This window comes from Canis lupus, chromosome 5 (genome assembly GCF_003254725.2).
Source record: "Canis lupus dingo isolate Sandy chromosome 5, ASM325472v2, whole genome shotgun sequence".
NCBI lineage: Eukaryota > Metazoa > Chordata > Mammalia > Carnivora > Canidae > Canis > Canis lupus.
The window spans coordinates 57,520,687-57,541,948 of record NC_064247.1 but is presented as its reverse complement, the minus strand read 5'-3'; the positions used below and the strand labels follow the sequence as shown (position 1 = coordinate 57,541,948).

Genomic DNA, 21,262 nt, shown 5'->3' with positions numbered 1-21,262 from the left:
GATGGTGAGAACCACAGGGCTGGAGCCAAACCTGGAAGCTTGAGGGGACGTCCTGAGGCCCCACTGCAGAGGCACCCCCTCTTCTATGCACCCTCAGCATCATCCCCTGCTCTGTGGGAGCCCCAGGCTGGACAGTGGGGATCAGAAGCAACGCAGCCTGGTCCTCACCCTCCTCGGGCTCCAGGACCAAGGAGGGAGCCAGAGGTACAGTCACATGGGGAGCTCCCCCTTAGTGGGGGGCAGCTGCCAGGGGGAATGAAGGATGCCTAGGTGCTGTGGTGGAGGGCCAGGTGGGAGAGGGCGTTTCTGAGGAAGAATGTAGGTTGAGCGATGCAGCTGGGCGGTAGCTGAGGTCCACTCTGGGTGAGGCGTGGGGCTGGCACAGAGCAGGCTGCTGTGCAGGGCAGACGGCGCAGAGAGGACGCTCCGGGGGTGGGCCAGGCAGAGCCAGGGGGAGGCAGGGGCAGGCTGCAGAGGCCGAGGGCAGCCCAGAGGTGGGAAGCCTACGGGACGCAGCTCCAGCTGTCACGTGTAGAGGAGAGTGGACGAGGGACCACGCGGCAAGCCCTCATGCCTGCAACAGAGGGGAAGGATGGGGGACAGCAGTCAGAGGAGGGCCTGAGGGTGCTCGGGTAGCCCAGCACTTCCCAGAGGTTGAGCACCCAGCTCCTGGGAGCAGAATTGGGGGACTGTCTCCCCCAAGCTCCAGACCAGGGTATCAGCTGCTGACCCCCTCCCCGCCATCCCAAGCTCGGTGTGCCCGAGCACCCTCATCAGCTCCTCCCCAGCAGTGTTAAGAGCCCTCTCTCCCCACCCAAAACCAGGAGCCAGGAGGCAGCTGTGCTCCACACCCCACAGCCCCACACCCCTCATCCCGGCCCTTCCAGGCGCAGAGAGATGGCTCTGAAATGTTCCCCCACTCTGTCTCCGGGCACACCACGCCACCCTCAGCCCCTCTTCTGCTGCCAAACAGCGGCTGGGGCACCTTTCCAGCTCAGATCAAGCCATGTTGGCCACTCCCCACACTCTGCAGGGCCTTGTGCCAGAGCCCCTCCGTACTCCCTTGTGTCCCAGAGCTTGATGCTCACCATCTCCTCCTTCCCTCCTGGGTGGCAGTAAGTTGGCCTACACTGGGTCCCCGGGGCCAGGCCCTCACCACGCAGTAAGGTACCAGCACCGCCCTCACACCCACAGCCACCCTGTGCAGCTCGTGGTTAGCACCCTGAGGACCTGTGCTTCACAGGCCAGGAGATGGAGGCAGAGAGCAGGGCAGATGAGGGAGGCTGCCACTCCAGGAAGAGCAGGTGAGCATTCCCAGTCTCAGCTCAGCACTGCCTCCCGCTTTCAACTCAGGGAGAGAGTTCTGGAAGACTGTGGAAGACAGAGCCCACCTTGTCCCCATTCCCTGCAGACATGCTGGCACCCGCAGAGCCACAGGGGGATTGGAGAGCCGCATGAGGCTCACTGCCAGGACGTGGAGGGAGAACCCAGACCCACAAGGCCCCAAAGCATGGTGGCATTGATTTGACACACTGGAACAGCGGGTCTAACCTAGAAAAAGCAGGTCAGGGGGGCCTGGGCCAGGGGCAGGTGTGCCTGCGAGGGGCTCACCCCAGTCTGCTGCTGGGGGTCTGAGACAATGTGCATTGGGCTGGGGGCACACATCTATTTCTCTCCATTCTGGACACTGCAAGTCCACCCTGCTGTGTCCTCACACAGCCTTCCCCTGTGCACACACGGGGAGAGAGCTCAGGTGTGTCCTCTTTGTTCTCTAAGCAGGCTCCATGCCCAGCCTGCAGCCCAATGCAGGCCTTGAACCCAAGGCCCGATATGGAGAGCTGAGCTGACATCAAGAGTTGGACACTTAACTGACTGAGCCCCTTAGGCAGCCCTGCTCCTCTTCAGGGCATCAGTCCTATGGGATCAGGGCCCCACCCTTATGATGTCATGGAATCCCAATTCCCTCCTGAAAGTCCTGCCTCCCAACGCAGTCACATTGGGAGTGAGAGCTTCAACACACGCATTTGGGGGGCACACAGTTCAGGATGGTCTCCAACCAGAGTGTGAGCTCCTGAGGACAAGGAGCTCTGTCTGCTGCTCACCACTGTATCCCCAGCACCTGGCACATAGCCAAGCCCACTGGGTCTCTGTGATGTGGGGGAAAGCCTCCCATCTGTGGAAAACCAGCCCACGCCCTCTGCAGGCCTTGGTGTCCTCTGGTGAATTAAATGACGTCACAGTGTGTCAGCATCGACAAGGACACGGACCAAGTGTGCACTCAGGCAAAACAATCACTGTCAGGCCCCAAACACAGCCAGCTGACCCCACTGGCTTATCACACTCACCGCCTCCGCCCTGCCCCTTTCTGTTTATGACATGGGCAAGACGTGTTAATGTTGGGAGTTAACCGGACACTCAGGCAGTGAGGGCCAGGATCCCCCACAAGGAAACAGGGAGCCGGGATGGCGAAGATGTAGCACACTAGCATCCTATTTGACAACGCAGACCATTATATCCTGTCTAGCAGCCTCTGCAGGAGCGACGTTTGCAAAACATCTTGAAACAAAACAATGAACCATGAACAATGGGTCACTGATACAGATGAAGGGGGTCAGCCTCCAGACGTCAGCCCAGAAGTCCATCAACACAGGAAGAGTCACCCGCCAGGGACACAGGTGAGTGATCAAAGCCCTGATGGGCACAGCTCAGTGGCCAGTCCACTGGGGGCCCCTCTCCAGATGCTCCAGACAGTTCTGCAAGAGAGCTTCTAAAAACCCCTACATTTGAATGCCAAAATGTCCCCTCCTCCTCTGGGAGCCTTGTACTATGGCTCAATAAACTGTGCCTTGCCACCCACCACTCTTCGTCTGGTCTACATCTTCACTCCATGCGGCGCAACCAGGAACTGAGGCACTCGGGCACGAAGAGGACGGCACACACACAGCCCAAGGCCCCAGGACAGCCCAGACCCTATGGCATTGCCATCTGCCACTGCCCGCTAGGTCCCCCAACACCCATGGGAGCCTACCCCACTGTCACCGGCGATCCCCCAACCTCGCGGCCTGGGCACACACCAGGCCGTCCGACTGCAGCGCTTCGGTCTCCAGGTAAAGTGGGTACACCAGGAATAATGCGCCCTTTCAGGTGAACACCGATCCCCTGAGGGTACCCCTGGGAGGCCGATGCACCAAAGGACCCCAACACCCACACACACACGCGGCCCAGCCATGAGGGCCTGTGATGTGCATTCCAACAAATCCTGCCCACGCGTCATGTTTCCCTGCATCCTGAATAATGTCAGGCATTCTTCTGCCGGGGGCCTGGAGCAGGCTCTGGTCCTGGACTAACTTCTCCTTTCTGCTTAGTTCTCTTCTTCATTGTGTGGGTTATTAACAGCGTGTTTCACTTTTACAAGAAAACTGTGATGGAGGGGGCACTGACCTTCACTACTGGTGAAGACCAGGTCGCTGGGCCAGCCCCAGGGGAACCCACGGCTTCTCCAGAAGGCAGCTCTGCCGGGCAGCCGGGACAATTCCTGTCTCCTGCACACCCTGCTCTGCACCCTGCACGTGGGTCCCCTCCCTCCCTCCCTCTCCAGCCTCCAGCCCTGGACTGGGGGTGCAGCAATGATTCGGGCCCAGGGCCTGCCCGCAGAGGCCAACTCCAAGCCTCGCGCATCGGTGCTCACGGCAGCTTTATTCACGGCAACGAAAGGGTGGATGCGGCCCAGGTGTCCAGCACAGATGAAGAGACGAATGCGTGCGTTACCCGCACGATGGACCACCGCTGAAGTTCTGACGGGTATGGCAGCACTGTCGACTTTGAGGCCCGCGTGCCCAGGGAGCCAGGCTGGTCACGAGAGGACAAATTCCCTCTGAATCCACTGGCACGATGGACCTAAAGTCCTCACGTTTCTAGAGAGAGCAGGCGCCAGCGATTGGGGAGGAAGGGGGGCAGCGTTTCATGGGGCAGAGCATCAGTCTCAGAAGTCGGAAAGTTCTGGAGACGGTCGATGGGGATGTGTGCACAATGGTGTGAAGGTGCGTCGTGCCGCTGGGCTGTGCACCCGCCGATGGCTAGCACGGCACATCTCACGTGTATTTCACAACAGTTGTCTTAAAATGAATCAAAAAGCTTTTAAGAGAAAGCAGGAGGGGTCCTCATGTTGATAAGGTGCTATCTTGACCACGTCCCCATAAACCCCATGCCACAGTTCTGTAAGACGTCAGCCACAGGAGAAACCAGGCAAAGGACATGCAGGGTCTTTCTGTAACATTTCTTACAACTCCCTGCGAATGACATAAAAATAAAAACCTTACCTAAAAAATAAGAGCTGCATGCCACATGGATGTCTTGCCCCCATGTAGTGCATGTGATTGGGTGACAAGTCCGGAGCCCAAGGCGTTGTGGGTCCCACACCCTCAGAGGCACCACCCCCGCCCTTGCCACACAGGAAGGAAGCTCTTGAGGCCCCGGTCCCTGCGCAGACAGGGGCTCCTGCCCCTCCTGGGGAAGCCACAGCTTCTTTCCCAGCAAGTTCTCCCTGAACCGTCATTGTGAAATAAAAACTGTAGCTCTGCTTGGCCTTTCTCTTTCATTTAGACGAGGTCACAGGTATCATCTTACAAAGAAAAGCGTGAGCACACAAAGTGAATGTTGGTGAGTGTGGCCATAGCCTGACGGGACGCACCTTGCTTGCTCACTGACCCTCCGTTCAAACAGCGCTTATGGGGCAGCCTGGAGCCCCCACCCGGCCTGTGCCTGGACAGGCTGACACCCGCCCACCTGCCAAGGTGGGGGCCAGGGCACCGGGGGCAGAGGCTGCCCGTCACCCAGTAAGTGTCCCCAGGCCTGTGTCTCTGTGTCCACAGGAGATCCCCAGGGGCAACTGTGCTCCATCATCCCCCAAATAAAATACCTCAAAGACCCCCAAGACACTTCGATATCTGGCAGATGACAGATGGGCTCCTCGGAGTCATCAGCCCACCTCCTGACCACCTACCTGCCCCGTAAATGCAGAAAGCAGCAGATCAAATGCACAGCCCCAGGTCTGCCCTGGGTTAGTCCCCGAGATAGTCCTGGGCCAGGGGAAGAGCGGCTCCAGCCTCCAGGAAGCCATGCTCTGTTTAGCCCACATTTATTGAGCACCTGCTGCATGCCCGGCTGTGGGCACAGGCATGGCTGTCCAGGCCGTCTCACCCACACAGGGAAGAGGCTGCTCGATGGTGCAAGTACAACCCTGAGTGTGACGCTGGGAGCACAAAGGGGATACCACCCATCAGGGGGTGCAGCTCAGGGCCCCATAAGCTGGAGATGCGTCCAGCAAGGAAGCAGCAGCAGCATGGGCCAGGCAGGCTGCAGGCTGCTGTGGTCACTGCCCAGGCACTGACTCATCATCTCCCTGGGTTCCTCCCTGTACACCGAGCCAGTCACAGCAGGGCCGGGGCTTTCCCAGAAGGTAACTTCCCGTCTGGGTCAGCGTCTCTTCACCCCCTTTCCTGGAACCTACAAGAAGACTCGAAGGGGCTGGGCATTCCCTCGCTATTTTTCCTCGCCGCCCCACCCCACCCCTTTCGGGGACGGGCTTGGCTTGGGTCCTGAGGGGCCTATCACCTGGCCACAGCTAGGGGGACACCTCGAGCCTCTTCCCCTCCCGTAGAGGCGGCAGCGGCAGGCCCTTCCCACTGTCAGGTCACAGGACACCAGGGGGCAGCAAACCCCAGGTCCTGTGCTCCGTCTTCCCCGGAGGTGCCTGCCCCTTCCCACCATGGAGTCAGAGACAGGGAGACTGGTTCTCTGGTTTTCAGCCTCCCCCCTCCAAGATTGTGTCCCCGGGCCTGCCCCAGGCAGTGCATGGGGGCGCTCTCGGCCCAGCATGGGCTCAGTGGAGGTCCCCAGAGGTCCAGGCAGGACCCCCCAGCACGCCCCTCTGCCCCATCAGCACTGCCCCAGCTCCCTCTGCCACAATCGTGACCACTTACAGACCCCACAACACACAAAGCCCTTCCCCTGGGACCCCCGCCCCCGTCAAGCTGGAGGGGTGGGGGGCACTGCCTGTGGCCAAAGGCCCCCCTACCCTGGCGCTGGGCGGGAGACAGGACAGGAAACAAAGTGCCCTCCTGTGAGCAGTGTTGTGCTCGCCAGCCGCCAGCCGGGCCCTCCCCTCCGGGTCCCAGGGGCCTGGCAAAGTCACCACCGCACCTCCCTGTGAGTGGGGACTGCACAGGCTCGCGGCTCCTGCAGGGCGGCAGGACTCTGGCAAGTGCTCCTCATTTTAGCCGTGTGTCCATCTGCACCTGTGCGCGGAGAGGATCACCTTCCCTCAAGTCCACCCAAGGCCCTGGCGGAGCTGCCAGGCTCAGGGGCTGTGGAGAGGGAGCCCAGGGTGGAGGGGAGGGCACTGCCCTAGGGGGCATCCCTCCTAGCCGCTGCCCCAGCCCCACACCTCTCACTAGGCCAGGACGGTGCTCCCCCCGTGATGTCGCCCCCGCCCCCATCCTGTCCCTCCTCCAGCTCAGGGCTGGGCTGCGGCCCACAAACTTCTCAAACAAAAGGGACACCAGAGAGGTGGTGAGGATGACTGCCAGCCCTGCTCCGACCCCACACCCACCCCGCCCACCGGTGCCCCCAGACCCCAGCCAATCTTCACTTCGGGGGGTGTGCAGGGCAGGAGGGTGGAGGAAGGCAGTGGATGTGGCTGGGTGCGGGCAGAGCCTTTATGCTGAGCAGGGTGATGGAGTCTGGGGCGCCCGGGCCTTCCCACGCTGGGCCGCCAATCAGTGGCCAAGGCTGGACAAAGCACAGGCCCCCCGGGGCTGCCAGGCTGGGATAATGGTGTCCCTGCCCCGCCCCCCAGCAGGTGGGGGTGTGGACTGCAGCGGGAGACACGTGGAGCACTGGCGGGAGGTGCCCCACCACTGAGTCCTAACGTCAGACCCTCACGGAGTGGCCCCCAGCAGTCCAGCTGCCTGCCCAGGGTGCAGAGGCCGGGGGAAACAGCTGCCCCTGGGGGCTCAGTGCCCTCTGTGGACCCCACCTGCCCGCCCTCCAGGCTCAGGTCCAAGGTCACCCTCCGATCACTGCCTGCTCTCAGGAGCCAAGTTCAGTCTCTACCCTGGGGCTCTCCAACCCCTCACATCTGACTGGTCTTCCACCTGCTGGCCCAGGTACCTGCTGACCCTGGCCATACTCACTGGGGGATGAAAGTGGTGGCAGGGGCAGCAGGAGATACAGCACGAGAGACAGAGTGCTTACCAGCAGAGGTGTAGAGGGAGGCGGGGCCCCGTAGTGGACCAGGGGTGCTGCCCCTGGCGAACCCCACCCTCATCTTGCTTTCTGAAAGGTCAGGCTCCAGCTGCCACCTCCTCCGCCCCCTAGGTGGGTCCTCTTAGTACAAGGTTATGGTCAGAGTGCTCTGGGGCAAGAAATGCACAGCTCCCCTAACCTGGTGTCCCCAGCACCTGGTATTTAAACAGCAGGTCTTCAGAGGCTGTTCCACTAGCCCAGGGAGGAGGCAATACCATCCTCCATCTCGTTGAGAAAGCTGAGGTCCGGTGGGGACAGGGGAAGCCTCACCTGCCCCTGCCCCTACCGGCTCAGTGCCCTGTCACCTGCACTGCATGGGTGGCAGGATGCAGTGCGGGTGGGGATGCAGTGCAGGCCAGGGTTGGGGTGGTGGGCGCCAGCAGGGATGAGGCCAGGCCAGGGAGTGTGATGGGGAGGAGGGGCGGTAGGGCTGGCTGCCCAGGGGTGGCGGTGGCCATGCCGGCCCCACAGAAGGAGTATGAAGGGTCCCCTGATGGGCCCTCTGCCCCAGGTGTCCAGGGTGAGTGACAGGCTCAGGAACCAGTGCCAGCCTGGGGCGAGATGGGGCGGGGGAGGAGCAGGCGCGTGGCTGCCGGGGTGGCTGCATGAGGCTGCTCCCTAGCCCCCCCCCCACCAGGGACCTCCCAGGCCCCTGGATGGTCAGCAGGCAGGCGCTGTCCCCATGATGCCAGCTCAGCTTGGGGGTGGCCAGGTAGGCCGTGGCTGCTCCTCTGCTTGCCCCGCCTGCCTCCAGGCCCTGAATGGCTGGGAGCCTTTTGTGGGAGAGCAGCTGGCGGCTGGCCCTTTATGTGGGGCTGTGGGAAAGTCGGCGGGCAGCCTCTCACACCCTCTCCAAAGCCCGGATTATCTCGGGGCCAGCAGGACACCCTCTCAAGGATGTCCCCCCCAGCAGGGGTGGGGGTAGGGGCCCCCAGAGAGGTCCTGTCTGCCAAGCACTGGCCCCAGAAGTCTCCTAGCAAGGACAGGCCCCTGCGTGGAGAGCCCCTTGGACGCCCTGCTCCTTCCCCACCCACCTCGTCCCTCTGGGTCCCCCTCCTGATTGCACAGGCCACTGGCCTTCTAGAGGGGAAGGTCAGCAGGAGGGTTTGCTTGGGGCTGACAGTCCCTACCCCACCTCAGCTGAGCAAACTTATGGCAGGCCCAGGGCTGAGTCAGACTTGGGGGTGCTGTGGGGCCTGGACAAGGAGGGTGTGGCAAGGAACTGCACACTTATTTAGCACCTACTGCATACAAACTGAGCAGGACACCCATCTTCCTGGACCTGCTCAGAATCCCAAGCAGAGGAGGCAAGACTATGAGCAGGAGACAGGCCTCAGCCTGGCTCCCTGCCTGAACTCACCCAGGCTTGGCCCCTGAACCCCAGCCTGTCCCTGCTCCAAAGACCAGCTCCCAGGCAGCACAGAACTTGGGCAGGGACTGTGCTCCAAACGAAGTGGGGTGGGCCAAGGCAAAGGCCTAGCAGAACGCAGGGGGGACCCCAGACAATGGTGATGTTAATACCAGCAGCAGTGCACTGAGGCCACCTGAGTGCTCCCTTCCTCCTCAGCGCCTGCTGCAGGTGGACTGTCAGTAGCCCCATTTTACAGATGAAGAAACTGAAGTCTAGAGAGCCCAGCCACTAAGTGATGGCATCTGGCTTCGAACCCTGATTCCACACCCCCACAGCCAGAGGTCCTCTGGCAGGAGCACCCAGGGGGCAGCAATCAGAAGGGGTAGGGGTGGGGGTCCCTTTCTCATCCCTAGTGGCCCCAGGCCAGGGCCAGTGAGGGCTAGGGAACTGGGAAGGCACCAGCACTGGCCAGATGTGCAACCCTCTGGCATCTTGTTGGAGCTGCTGCTGCTTTCTCGACCTTCAAAGGCCGCCTGGGGGAGCCCCGCCTTGCTCAGAGTGCTCCCCAGATGGCCTCTAGGCCCACAGCTCCAAACACAAAGCCAGCACGCGCCTTTTGTGCAGGATGAATGTCCACAGCAGGGGCGGAGTATGGGAAGCCACCCTGAGCGGCCCTCCCGCCCAAATTCCCCTCCGGGTTGGGGATGACAGGGCTGCAGGACTGCTGCCTGCAATCAGGGCCAGTGTGTTCCCTGCCCCAGGGCCTCCCTGCGTGGCAGCAGACTAGCAGGGGGCCCTGGGCCAGTGAGACCACCAAGACCCCCTCGCACCCCATTTCACGCACGGAGAAACAGGCCTGAGGGGGGCTGATGGGGCTGCCCTCTCTCCCACAAGTGAGCTCCAGGGTGGATGGGCTCTGATCCATGGGGCCCAGAGCCCGGAGACAGGCGGCCATCTCAGTCCATCTCAGTCCGGCACAGGATGCTGAACACGAGGCCACTGCCAGACTGGGGGCAACCAGGCTAGGAAGGGCCAGATCCTGAAGCCTCGCCAGCCTCCCCCACATCCTGCCCCCCAGCCAGGCTCTGGGCACTCTGCCTGGCACCGGGCAACCTCTGCCTTGCTTCCTCCCCTCAGCTTGCGTATTCAGCCAGGATCCTTGTCCTCTCTAGCCTTCATCTGTGAACAGGGGTGTTGTGTCCTGGGGGGTCTGAGGAGCCCCCCACCCAGTAGTGCCGAGAGCATCAAGTGTGCCCTGCTTGCCAGTGCTGAGCCTCACTGATGGGTCCCCACACCAGCCTGGAACCCTGTACCCCTGACAGCTGGCCCAGATTACCTGATATAATGGGGGGTCTGTGGTATGGGGGAGCCCCAGCACGTACCCAAAAGGGATGCTGATGAAGTTGTCTGGAGTCAGGATGGGGGTCCTATGGGGGGGGGGTTCCAGGGTGAGCAAGGAGTGACCACCGAGGGCATGCAGCCTGAACCCTGATTTGTGACCGATCAGGTCACCACAATGCCTGGGAAGAAGAGGAACCCAGCTGGGATGGTGCTTGGCCAAACTGTGGTTCTTGCCTCTTTCCGCCATCATGGGACAGGGCCCCTGTGTCAGTTTGTCACTCTGTGGGGCAAAGAGAAAGGACTCCCAAATCGGCCACCCAGAGCTGTCCAGGGGCCCCTGCCTCAACCTCGCTTCCCAGGTAACTAAGCCAGCAGTAGGTGGCCCCCACCCCAGGGGTTACATTTGTCCTCTCTTGCTCAAACATTGTGTGCAAATTTGTTGCCATCCTTGCAAGCCCTGCAAGTCCTCTGCCACAGGCTCAAGGTCCTGTAGGTCCCACCCTGTGCTTGTTTGGGCAGTGTCCAGGAGGCAGGGGGGGCTCTTTAGGGATCAGCCAGGCCAACCCTTGGACAATAAGATGGGGAACACAAGGCCCAGGGAAGGCGAGCCCAGTTTCCAGCAGGCCCACAAAGTGGGCAGGGGGAGCGAGGAGGTGGACCAGCAGGGCAAGGACCCCAGTGAGCCAAGGGGGTCAGACTGCAGGACAGGAGCTCAGCTAGGGAGAGGGAGCTGTGGTGCTTTTAGAACAAAATAGGTCTTCCTCAGGTGCAGAATGCTCTGAAGGCCTGGACCCATCCAGTGGGTATGAGGGGAGGTCCCCCCAGACCCTGGAAGAAGCACAAATAGTTGATATCAAGTGGCCAAGTGACCGAAGTAGGAACAGATCCAGGAACCCACTCTGGTCGTCTGCGTGGGGAGAAGGAGCTGCCCCACCTGCCCTCACCCAGGGTCCAGTCTGGCCTCCGCCACCCACTGGCAGCTTGGCCTCGAGGACAAACTGGTCCTCAGTTCACTTGCCTGTGAAATGGGTGTGATGACATTCAGCCTTGGCAAAGAGGCTGTTCCTCAGTGGGCCCCCCCCACCCCTCTGCCAGCACCCAGATGAGAAGGGCGGGTGGGGTGAGCCCTGGGGTGGGAGTCAGAACAGAAGTTAGCACAGCTAAGAATGCAAGCACCTACCAGGTGCCGCTCCACACATGCAGCAAGGATTTCGGGGTCTCAGGCTGTGTCTGCCCCACCTGCTCACCTCTGCCTCGTACCAGGAAAGTAGCCCCCTCAACAGCGAAGGGGTGTGCCTGGCCTGCTCCCATGACATTTTATTCATGAACGTTCCATTTGAGTCTCATCTTATTTTCACATGTCGCAAAATATTTTTCTTCTTTGGATGTCTTCTCAGTGGTTTACGTGTGAAAGTGTTCCTGGGAAGACACAGACACCATGGAGGCCTGGTGCTCGCCCCCGGGCACAGCTGGATCCCCCAAAGCTCAGGTGGCAGCACTGGCGTCATTGGGCGGGGAGATGCCCTGGGAGGGTCTGCTGGGAGTCTGGCCTGGGGGGGGGCGCCGTGGCCAGCCTCCCCGCCAGGTCCCCGCGCGCTCCTCCTGGCTGCGCGGTGGGTTTACGCTGGCCTGCGGTTCCCACACTGCGCCAGGCCATGGAAGCGTGCCTGGGCCCCCCGCGGCATTAGTGCCGGGCTCTGCCTCTGAATGAATGGGGGCGGCCACGGGGGGCGAAGGGGGGGAACTCCCAAAAGACCATCTGGCTCCGCGTTATAATAGAGCAATAAAGGGCTTGTCTGCCTTTCAGAGGTTGGGAGCGAGCTGCTCTCTGACACCACAGGGTTTTAACCAGCTTGGGACTGCGACCTGGGCCTGCCCCCGGCCGCTGGGAGGGCGGGGGGCCACGTGGGCCAGAGAAGCCCCTAATCCGGAGGGGGCCCATGAGACTCAAGGGCTCCAAGCTTTCCCACACCACCCGCCTCTGCGTGTCCGCCCCAGCCCCTCTCTGCACTGGAGAAACTGAGTCCACAGAGGCTGGGGCTGGTCAAGCCTGAGGACTCTGCCCCCCGCCCCCACCCCCCTGCTCACGGACTAGGGCACACTCCATTTGGGAAAGGGGGGGGGTTGCTTTGGCCCGCAAAAGCAGGGCTCCCCAAGCCCAGCCTGGGAACCTGATGGGGCTGCAGCCTATGTGTGACCCCCTCATAATGGGCAGGAGCCCTGAAGATGAGTGGACCCCCTGCCCCTCCCCACAGTCAGGTTGCAGGGTAGAGCCTGGTCATGAACAGCAGAGAGAAGGGGTGGGTGCAGAAGCCGGAATCAGCACCTCACCATCTGGGTGAGGAACCAGCTTGCTCCAGGCCCCCACGAGTTAAGAGGTGAGCCCAGAATTCACAGCTGGATAGCTGTCCAGGGGTAGCTTCTGGGGAAGGGTCCCAGCCTCCCGAATCATGGAATAGGAGGAGGCTATGGGTTTGTGACCTGACTCCCAGTCCAGCCCACCCGTGGGTGCTCACACACTGTCCTTCCATCCCTGCTCAGAGCCCTCTGCCCCCCAGAGCTCCCCATCATGGAAAGAGAGGTTGGTGCATGGACAAGGGGTATATGGAGAGCCCTGAACCCATGACTTGGTGACCCTGCTCCAGGGCACTGGCCTTTTATGGGTGAGGATAACAGGCAACCCCAAGCAGTCAGCCCCAGCAATGGCGTCTCCTTCTAGGCCTGGGGCCAAGGGGGCAGCTGGGGTGGGCACTACTCTCCTCCCAGCAATGCCCTGCTCGTCTTTGTCCACCCTTGGTCATCCCTGGAAACCTAGAACCAGTGCCTCCATCAGATGGTCTTGGCAGGGAAACCCCACTGTACACAGGTAAACTGAGGCACAGAAAGGACTGGCATGTGTTCAACAGAAAGCCAAGGGGAGAGCCGAGCCTCAGCCTGGACGTGCCCCCTGCACCCAGCCCCTGACGCCAATGGTGAATATGCTCAGATAGCAACCCTCCTGGGCTCAAGCTGCACCCCAGTCCTACACCCCCCAGGGCACTCCCTGAAATGCACAGACACCATCTGCGAGGAGTTCTCTGTGGGTGGGACAGTAAAGGCCCCAGGCCCTGTGGGAGCTGGGTGCAGAATTGGACTGGCCTCGGGAGCATCACAAAGGGCAGGGCACTGACCACCCCCCCCCACCAGACAGTGCAAAAGACAAGCTGCTGACAAGTCCTTCCCTCATGCTCCCCCCAGGACCCACCTGCTCCCGACACGGTGGTACATCAGTGCTCAACCCAACTTGAACGTTCTTCCACTGGGGGGGGGGGGGGGGGGCTTCTACCAGCTAGGCAGCAGGACAGGGCTGGGAAGCACACTGAGCTGTGTCCACACCCCGACCTACCAAGGGGAGTGGGCTGTGCCAGGGTCGCACGTACAGGTATGCGTGCAGGGGAACCCCTTCTAGCCAGACTTGGAGACTCTGGTCCCCCCCCAAGCCCAGATGCCACTGTTCTCTTTGCCTGGCACAGTGTCTGGGATTCCTCACCTGGAACACACCCACCCTCCTTCCAAGGACGCCTCAGGAGGCTCCTCCTGCAGAAAGCCCTCCCTTGACATCCCTGTCTTACATCCATTTGCTAAATCACTGCTCTTCTCAAAAACATCAGTGCACCAGCCCTCCGCAAGACACCCAGCCCTAGTGCGCACACTCCCTTTTAGAAATTACAGGAGTAGTGGATGCTCACTCTAGAGAATCTGGAAAATACACACACAATGAAAAGTAACAAAATTTATGCCCCCAAACTGTTGGCATTTTGCGGGGGGGGGGGGGGGGGGCGGGGATTCCCTCCACTTCTCTGCCAACATCAAACGGTGTCCTGGCCAAAATGTTGGCCTGTCTTGGATATACACCCCTCAAAGTTACCCCCTACCTGTGAAGGTTTCCCCAGCCCGCATTCCAGTCCTTCTCCCCGGAATAGGGGCCAGGACTCAGTGCCCTCCAAGCCCCAAGCCCTGAGTGTCTACTGCTCCTGCAAGGGCAGGGAGGGAGGAGCAAGAGCTCTCATCTCTGAACCTAATTCTTTGGTATGGGAAGGGGTACAGGGAGCTAAGGCCAAGGGGGGGCTGGGGTTCGTCCTGGCCTGGTGGTAGCCACAGTCCCTGGGGCAACCCTGACTACAGTGGGGCCACAAAGCCAACAGCTCCCACACTGAGCAGCGGCAAAGGCAGTGCATGTACCTCACTGCAATTCAGGCAGACGGGAGACTCTGCCCGGGTCCCGGACGTGCTGGGTCCCTCGCGGCATTCCTCTGCCCTCCAGCCGCTGTTGAAACCGGCTTCCAGAGGCCTGTGCAGATGGGGCGGGGAGAAGGGCCACGCCCAGGAGAGCAGTGGGGTCAGGCTGCAGCCACATGGTGACCTCAGACACATGCGCTCGCCGCTGCCAGCGCGCGGTCCAGGGTCGCCAGGGACACTTGGCACACAGTCTGTTGCCAGGCCTGGCCCATGGGGAAGGTGCAGGCCTCTCCATGCTGTGGGGACACCTCTCGTCTGACCTCCAACCTCTGGTCATCAAGAGTCACCCATAGACGGGGCACCGCTGGAGGGAGCGGGGCACAACCCCCAGGCGCATCTCCCGGGAGGGTACAGCCGTTCCACGCGCTCTCACTAGGCAAACAGTCGGCCTTTGGAAAACACCTGCATCGTAAAATACACCTAACATAAAATTTATGGCTGTAACTGCCAAGCATACGGTTCAGGGGCATGAAACACATGGACACTGTCGTGTGCCCATCACCACCATCTCCAGAACTTTCCATCCTCCCAGAGGGTCTCTCTGGGAGCCCCCCGGCCCCTGGCACCCACCCTGCCACTTCCTGTCTCGAGGGATCTGACCCCCTGGGAACTGCATGTGCGGGGAGCCCTTCGGGACCCATCCTTGGGGACAGGCTTATTTCAGGAGCACGAAATCCCTGAAGGCTGGACTACGTTCCGTCGTCGGGAGGGACCCTGTTCTGCACACCCATCCATCCAGGGATGGACACCTGGGTTGCCTCCCCCACTTGGCTCCTGTGAGCAACGCTGCCGTGACCGTGGGTAAGCACACAGCTCTCAGCCCTGCATCCCGGTCTTCAGGGTGTTGACCCAGGAAAGGACCTTCTGGACCACACGGCAGCGCCCTGCTTGATTTCTGGAGAGCCCCACACCGCCCGCCCTGGCAGCTGCACCCTTTCACTTTCCCAGCAAGAAGGAGCAAATGCCCCTGGAACCCTACCCACCCCCAAGACCCCCCACACATGGTGCCACCTGCTTTTGGTCAGCCTGGGAGAGGATGGGGGTGGCGGTCATTCAGAAAGGGGTTTCAGTCCCAGGTTCCCGAATTTTTGCAAAATCATGCCCAACTAGGGAAGCTGTCCACATCCACAGCACCTCACTCCAGACTCACGGAGTTCCCCAGGGTGGGGGACAGGACAAACTCTCCCTCCCCCTCAATGCCCCAGCTGGAGAGGGGATCCCCTCCTCAGCTGCTAACCATCCCCTGGATTCCGGATGCTTCTGCGCAAAGCCCACCAGCCTGGAGTGGCCTCAGCCCTCCCCAACCCGCCCATCGGCGGCCCCCTCCCCCAGGCCTGGTGGGCCAGCCCCCTCGGGTGGTGTGAGCCAGGAGCCCGAGGAGTTTCCCACACTTTGGCCCCATTCATAGTGTTAAACGGCCCACAAAGGCCAGGCGTGTGCCTTGGAGGCCGCACGGAGCTGCCATCTGGCCCGCACGCAGGGAGGGAGCAGGCCTCTCATCCGGCCTCACTGGGATTTAACACCGCTCATTTCATATTTCCCACAACTGAAAAATGGACCAAAGCTGCTCCAGCGCAGGGGGAGGAGGGAAGAGGAAGGTAGCCTCCCCTCTCCGCCATAGCCCACCCACCACCCTCACCTTGGGCAGGCCACCCTGGCCCACGGCGGGTGGGTGGGCAGCTGGACCGTGTCTCCTGCACGTGTCTCATTGGGACCAAGAGCCAGCCTGGGAGAAGGGGGGAGGGCAGGACACAAGCCCTAACCAACTGCCCTCTCTGAGGAGGGGAGGGGGGTGAGGCCATGAGCAGGAGGGCCTGGCCTGAGCACTGCCCTCATTTGTGGTCAGAGCCCTGGGACCCCCACTGCTAGCAGACAGGAGGTCAGGGCACATGTGGGTTTGGGGCTATTTCTAGCCAGTGGAGGCTGTGGCCAGGGCCAGGGTGAGCGTGGGGCTTGCTCCTGGTGCCTGCCTGCATTCCCTCCACCCTCAGCTAAGCACTTCCTTGGTGCTGAGTCCCTGGCTGTCATCCTGACCCTGACCCTCTCCACCTCAGCCCACCCCCAAGAAGCCCACAAGTAGACAAGGAACACACCAAAACATTCTGACTGCCCAGCATGAGCCCCGTTTTGGCTGCAAAAATGGTCCCACTGAGCATCACTGGGTCCCCCTCGAAGCCTGCAGGACCAGCCAGCTCACATCAAAGTTGTAAGTTACAGTCAGTCTCCAGGGGCCGGGGAGCAGAGGGGGAAGCACATGGCCTCAGCACGCTCATCCCCAGCTTGCTCGGATGTCCCCTGCCCTTTTACATCAAACTAGAGCCAAATATCTATAGTAGGGTCCCATCTGCTCAGAGATGAGCTGCAGCTCAGGGTGAGGCTGCCCCAGCCCTCAGGGTCACCCATCTCCCACAGCCAGCCCAGGGAAGAGAAGTGCTGTTAGGAGGGAGGAGGGGGAGAAGCCACCAGAGGGGTGAACAGGAGCTCCCTGCCCTCCTTCTCCAGAAGCACCTGAAGGTTCCACTCTGGGAGCTCCCCGAGCCTAACCCACCCTAGCAGGTGACCAGCTGGCCCATGGGGCAGTTCTGAGCTGGCTCCAAGCCACGCCTGCCCTGGCTGTCGTGACACCATCCTGCATGCTTCCCGGCAGGGCCCATTGCTGGGAAACCAAAGACCCCTTGTATACGGTGGGTGGGGGGGGGGGATAATTTCTGGAGCAGGTCCACCAAACAAGCCAGTCATAGCTGTGGGTCACTGCCAAGACCCCAGGAGGGGGAAAGGTCTGACTGGACCCTTGGTAAAACCCCATAGTTTCCAGCCACACCTGGACATGCTCCTGAATTCTCACTGTGGCTAATGTGCCCTGATGCCACCTGCTAGCTCTTGGGACAGATGCCCTGCCTGCCCCTTTCACCCAGCTGGTCCTGCCCTGTCCCGAGAAGAAGCCCCAGCCCCTCTCCTTCCCTCAGTCCCTGCAGGAAACTGGATTCCTGACTCCAGAGAATCAGAAGAAGATGACTGCTCTGGGCAGAAGGGTGGCCCCAACGCAGCTGCTGGACCTCAGCTTGGCTGGCCAGACACCAGGATTATCAGTTCTCCCGGTGAGGCCCTAGGGGGCTGTCTGAGATTGTACAGCATCCGAGCGGGCTCCAGGCCTGTCCTGCTCTGACCCTCATGTCTACCACCTGGCACCCTTCTTCCCCACCCACTGGCAAAATGCCCTTCAAAGAAAGCAAACCCTGTAAGTGCCCACTAGACTGGGCAGAGGGCAGCATGCAACAGAGGCTTCCCCCCAAGTCTTGCATGTGTAGTGACCACGTGTGTGTGTCAAACATACACCTGAAGCCATTCACTCTCCGTCCATGGCTACTCTGCAGACAGCCATGGCCATACTTCCTGCCAGATGAGGTAGGGTGCAGTCCTGAGGAGCGCCTGCTGGCAGAGCATCCCAGGTGCTACCACCTGCTAAGGTACTCCCCAGAGGATGGGGTGAGGCAGATCCAGTGATAGTGCCTAGGTGCCAGGCTCCCTGCTGGGCATTTCACGTGCTCTGCTTCCCTGGAGCTACTCAAAGCCGAGCCCCTTTCCTAGCTCTACCTCTGGAGAAGTCACTGCCCTAGGTGACAGACCGGGCTGATCACCTAGGCCAGTCGGTCTGATCCTAGGAGCTTGGATCTCTGCTCCACTTGCACACAGGATGATGGAGGTGCCTGACCAGGGAGAGCCTCTCTCTTCTGTTCCACCTGCCCTGGGGGCCAGCAGGTCCCCGTCAGGGAGGGTGCCCAAACCACTGGAAGCCGATGCGCTGATTCACTCCAAAACCCTCCCCCACCTAGCCTCTGCCAGCCACCAGCGGGAGTCACCGGGAGAGGGAGGGGGCACCACTCTTTCCTGCCCACCCCCCATCCCCGAGGCCTGGGAAAAGGCAGCATATTGAGGCGCAGGGCTCCCAGCATCAGGCCCCGGGATGCTAATGAGGGCGAGCGCGTTCCCACAGCCCGGACATTGTGCAGAGCGGCCCACCTGCTCCCAGGGAGCACCCATTGTGCCCGCGCCAATTCACAGGCAATTTAGCGTGCGCTAATGGGCCGGCGCCTTTGTGCGGCCCGCCAGGCCATTGGCCGCCGAGTGTGGGAACGGCCGCGGCGCCCGGGCCCCAGGCGCCTGCCCGCCGCCGCGCCTATATAGGGCCCGCCGGCCCGCCGCCCGCCACTCCCCGCCCGCCAGCCGCCTCTCTGCGCCAGGCATGGCCCCCAGCACCGTGGCCGTGGAGCTGCTCAGCCCCAAAGAGAAGAACCGAGTAAGTGCGCCACCCGCCCGCCCCGCGCCCCCGCGCCCCCGCGCCCCGGCTGCCGCCTGACGCCCGTGTCCCCCCGCAGCTCCGCAAGCCAGTGGTGGAGAAGATGCGCCGCGACCGCATCAACAGCAGCATCGAGCAGCTGAAGCTGCTGCTGGAGCAGGAGTTCGCGCGCCACCAGCCCAACTCCAAGCTGGAGAAGGCCGACATCCTGGAGATGGCCGTCAGCTACCTGAAGCACAGCAAAGGTGAGCCCGCCGTCCCCATGCCCCGCACTCCCCGGGTCCCGCCCCTCGCAGCCCCGGTCCCCTGCGCCCGCCCCCGCCTGCGGGTACCAATCACCACTGCCCTCCCCCTGCAGCTTTCGCCGCTGCAGCCGGCCCCAAAAGCCTGCATCAGGACTACAGCGAGGGCTACTCCTGGTGCCTGCAGGAAGCCGTGCAGTTCCTGACGCTGCACTCAGCCAGCGACACGCAGATGAAGCTGCTCTATCATTTCCAGCGGCCGCCCGCTGCACCCACTGTGCCCACCAAGGAACCCAAGGCCACGGGCACGGTGCCCCCGCCCGTGCTCACCCCCTGCCAAGGCCACCGCAGTTGCAGCGCGCCAGCCCACCTGCGGCCTCTGGCGGCCCTGGTGACCCGGCAGGACTTGTGGGTGGCCACCCCAAGGACTGGAGGGCCAGCCAGCCTGTTTCTCTGGCCATGTGTCTGTCCCTTCTCGGGCTTGGACAGGCCCCCTTCTCCGGAAGGCTCTCTCTCCAGGCTGGCGGGCCAGCAGGAGGGTCATTCTCAAGAGAATGCGCTTACAGAGTCCTTGTCACATAGGACAATCAGGGCCCACCTTCTGCCAAGTGTCTGACTCCACGGGGTTGTTCTGTGTTTGCATTTCAGCAAGTGACTTCTGGGAAGTCCCCGCCGCCCGGGGTTCTATGATATTTGTAGGCATCAGGGGCTCGGTCCACCGGTGCCTCCACGTGTAGAGGACTTTCTTCAGGGCCTGCTGCTGCTGGGCCAGGGGGCCTGGCGGGTGGGCCGTGCCGTGGGCACATTTGCCTTTTGTGAAGGCGGAACTCAAGGTGTATCCTCATAGGAAAGAGTGTCAGCCTGGATGGGCACAGAAAGACCATGCAGAGCCGTGGCCAAAAGGCCCTTCGTGCCCTTGGTTGTCTAGCTGGGGCTCATAGTGGGCTTTGTGGGGAGGGTGGGGGTCTCCACCATGATCCTCAAAGGATCCCTCTGTGTGGGTGGCTGCATGTGGGCATGACTGTGTACTCAGAATTTGAACTTTTAGTCACATGGGAGCCCATGGGATTGCTCTGCCGACTTCCAATAAAATCTGACTAAGCAGCCATCTGGGGTCCGTCTCTTGTGCTTCACGTGTGTCCTCAACAGTCACCAGGTGGGCGGGGCTGCAGGGACAAAGCAGGGCAGACACTGTGGTGACACTCAACTGCAGGTGGGACATGTCATTGCCAGTGACCCTCTAGACAAGGAAGAAGGGCTCGCCCTGACTAAGCAAAGTTGGGAATGAATGAGGACAGGAGGCAGGCAGGCAGGCAGGCAGGCAGGAGAACAGGCCCCACAGACCACACCCTCGTGTGCAGCAGGAGACTGGGTTTCTGTCCCTGGCAGGGAGGATGGGGAGTAAAGTGACAGCTACAGGACCTTCCCGCTCTGTTCAGCTGAGGGGGATGCAAAGACCATAGCTTGCCCTGGAGCTCTTGCTGCAGCAAAAGGGGTTTAGCTGCCCCCACTACCACACACATGGGAGAAGGGGTTGGCTTCCACCCTGGCCTTCCTGCATGGCCAGCAGCCCCCGTCCCTGGATGAGCTGCTGGGAGCCCCTGCTTGGCTAGTCCTACCCCATCCTCCCCACAGGCCCACCGCTCCCCAGGGCTGAAACAGGCAGTGCTGATGCTGAACCTGCCAAGGACAGTCCTTTGCCTCCGAAAGGGCACCTATTTTTAGGCAGACTGTGGATGCTGGGTGAGTCTGCAAGAGCCTAAAAGGGCCCAGGAGCTGGATGTGGGGCCAAGAGGCTTTCACATTTCTTCAGCCTGGCGTCCTTCCTCCCTGCTGCCCACCCCCCCCCCCACCCCCACCACAATCCCTTTCTGGCCACTCTGAGTGGGAAAATCCAGGGCGCCCTCTCCAGGCCAGCCCAGTGCCTGCCACACAGCATACTGCAGGTTGGGTAGGCATGTCCCTGCCCGGGAAGGGGGGCCTCCTGGCCAGACCCACAACGCCCCCCCCGCACCCCAGGGTCCTTGGTGCTCCAGGCCTGCACCCTCTGGGAGCAGACCCTCCGCACTCTTCCACCGGGCACACCCACCTCTTAGAAGACTTTTGCGAGGCTGCCTCTCCCCAAGCCTCTGCCTGATGTGCTGAAGCCACAGCCCCTCCCCTGGGCACTGCTGGAGCCTGCTACTCCACAGGCCAGGCCTTGCCAGGCAGCCGCTGAAATTCTCATAAGGGGGCTGAAGTCCAGAGACACTAGTACCAAACCCAGGGTCCCTGGAGTCAGTTGCCAAAGCCACCTTAGAGACGCCAACACCGGCTGGGTCCAGTGCCCTGGAGGGAGACACATCTCTCAAGGATCTCCTAGACATCAGAAGCTTCCCAGGGACTGGCCCTGAAACCCGCCCCCACCACCATCTGTGTCCATGCTCCAACTTCTGGAACCGTGTCAGC

The 21,262-nt window shown here is 61.5% G+C and overlaps 2 protein-coding genes across 2 annotated transcripts in view; one reads left to right on the top strand and one right to left on the bottom strand.

Moving 5' to 3' along the window:
* The window catches only part of TNFRSF14 (TNF receptor superfamily member 14), a 30,627-nt gene that overhangs the window by 8,929 nt on the left and 436 nt on the right, over positions 1-21,262 (bottom strand). The window contains exon 2 of the mRNA XM_049110515.1: positions 32-574. The gene's annotated coding sequence lies outside the window, so the exon portion shown is untranslated. The remainder of the gene's footprint in view (positions 1-31; positions 575-21,262) is intronic.
* On the top strand, positions 18,448-19,347 carry HES5 (hes family bHLH transcription factor 5). The gene is given in 4 exon segments (XM_025427437.3): positions 18,448-18,572; positions 18,652-18,817; positions 18,931-19,144; positions 19,146-19,347. Coding segments are annotated over 4 exon segments (498 nt in total). The 5' UTR covers positions 18,448-18,518; the 3' UTR covers positions 19,210-19,347.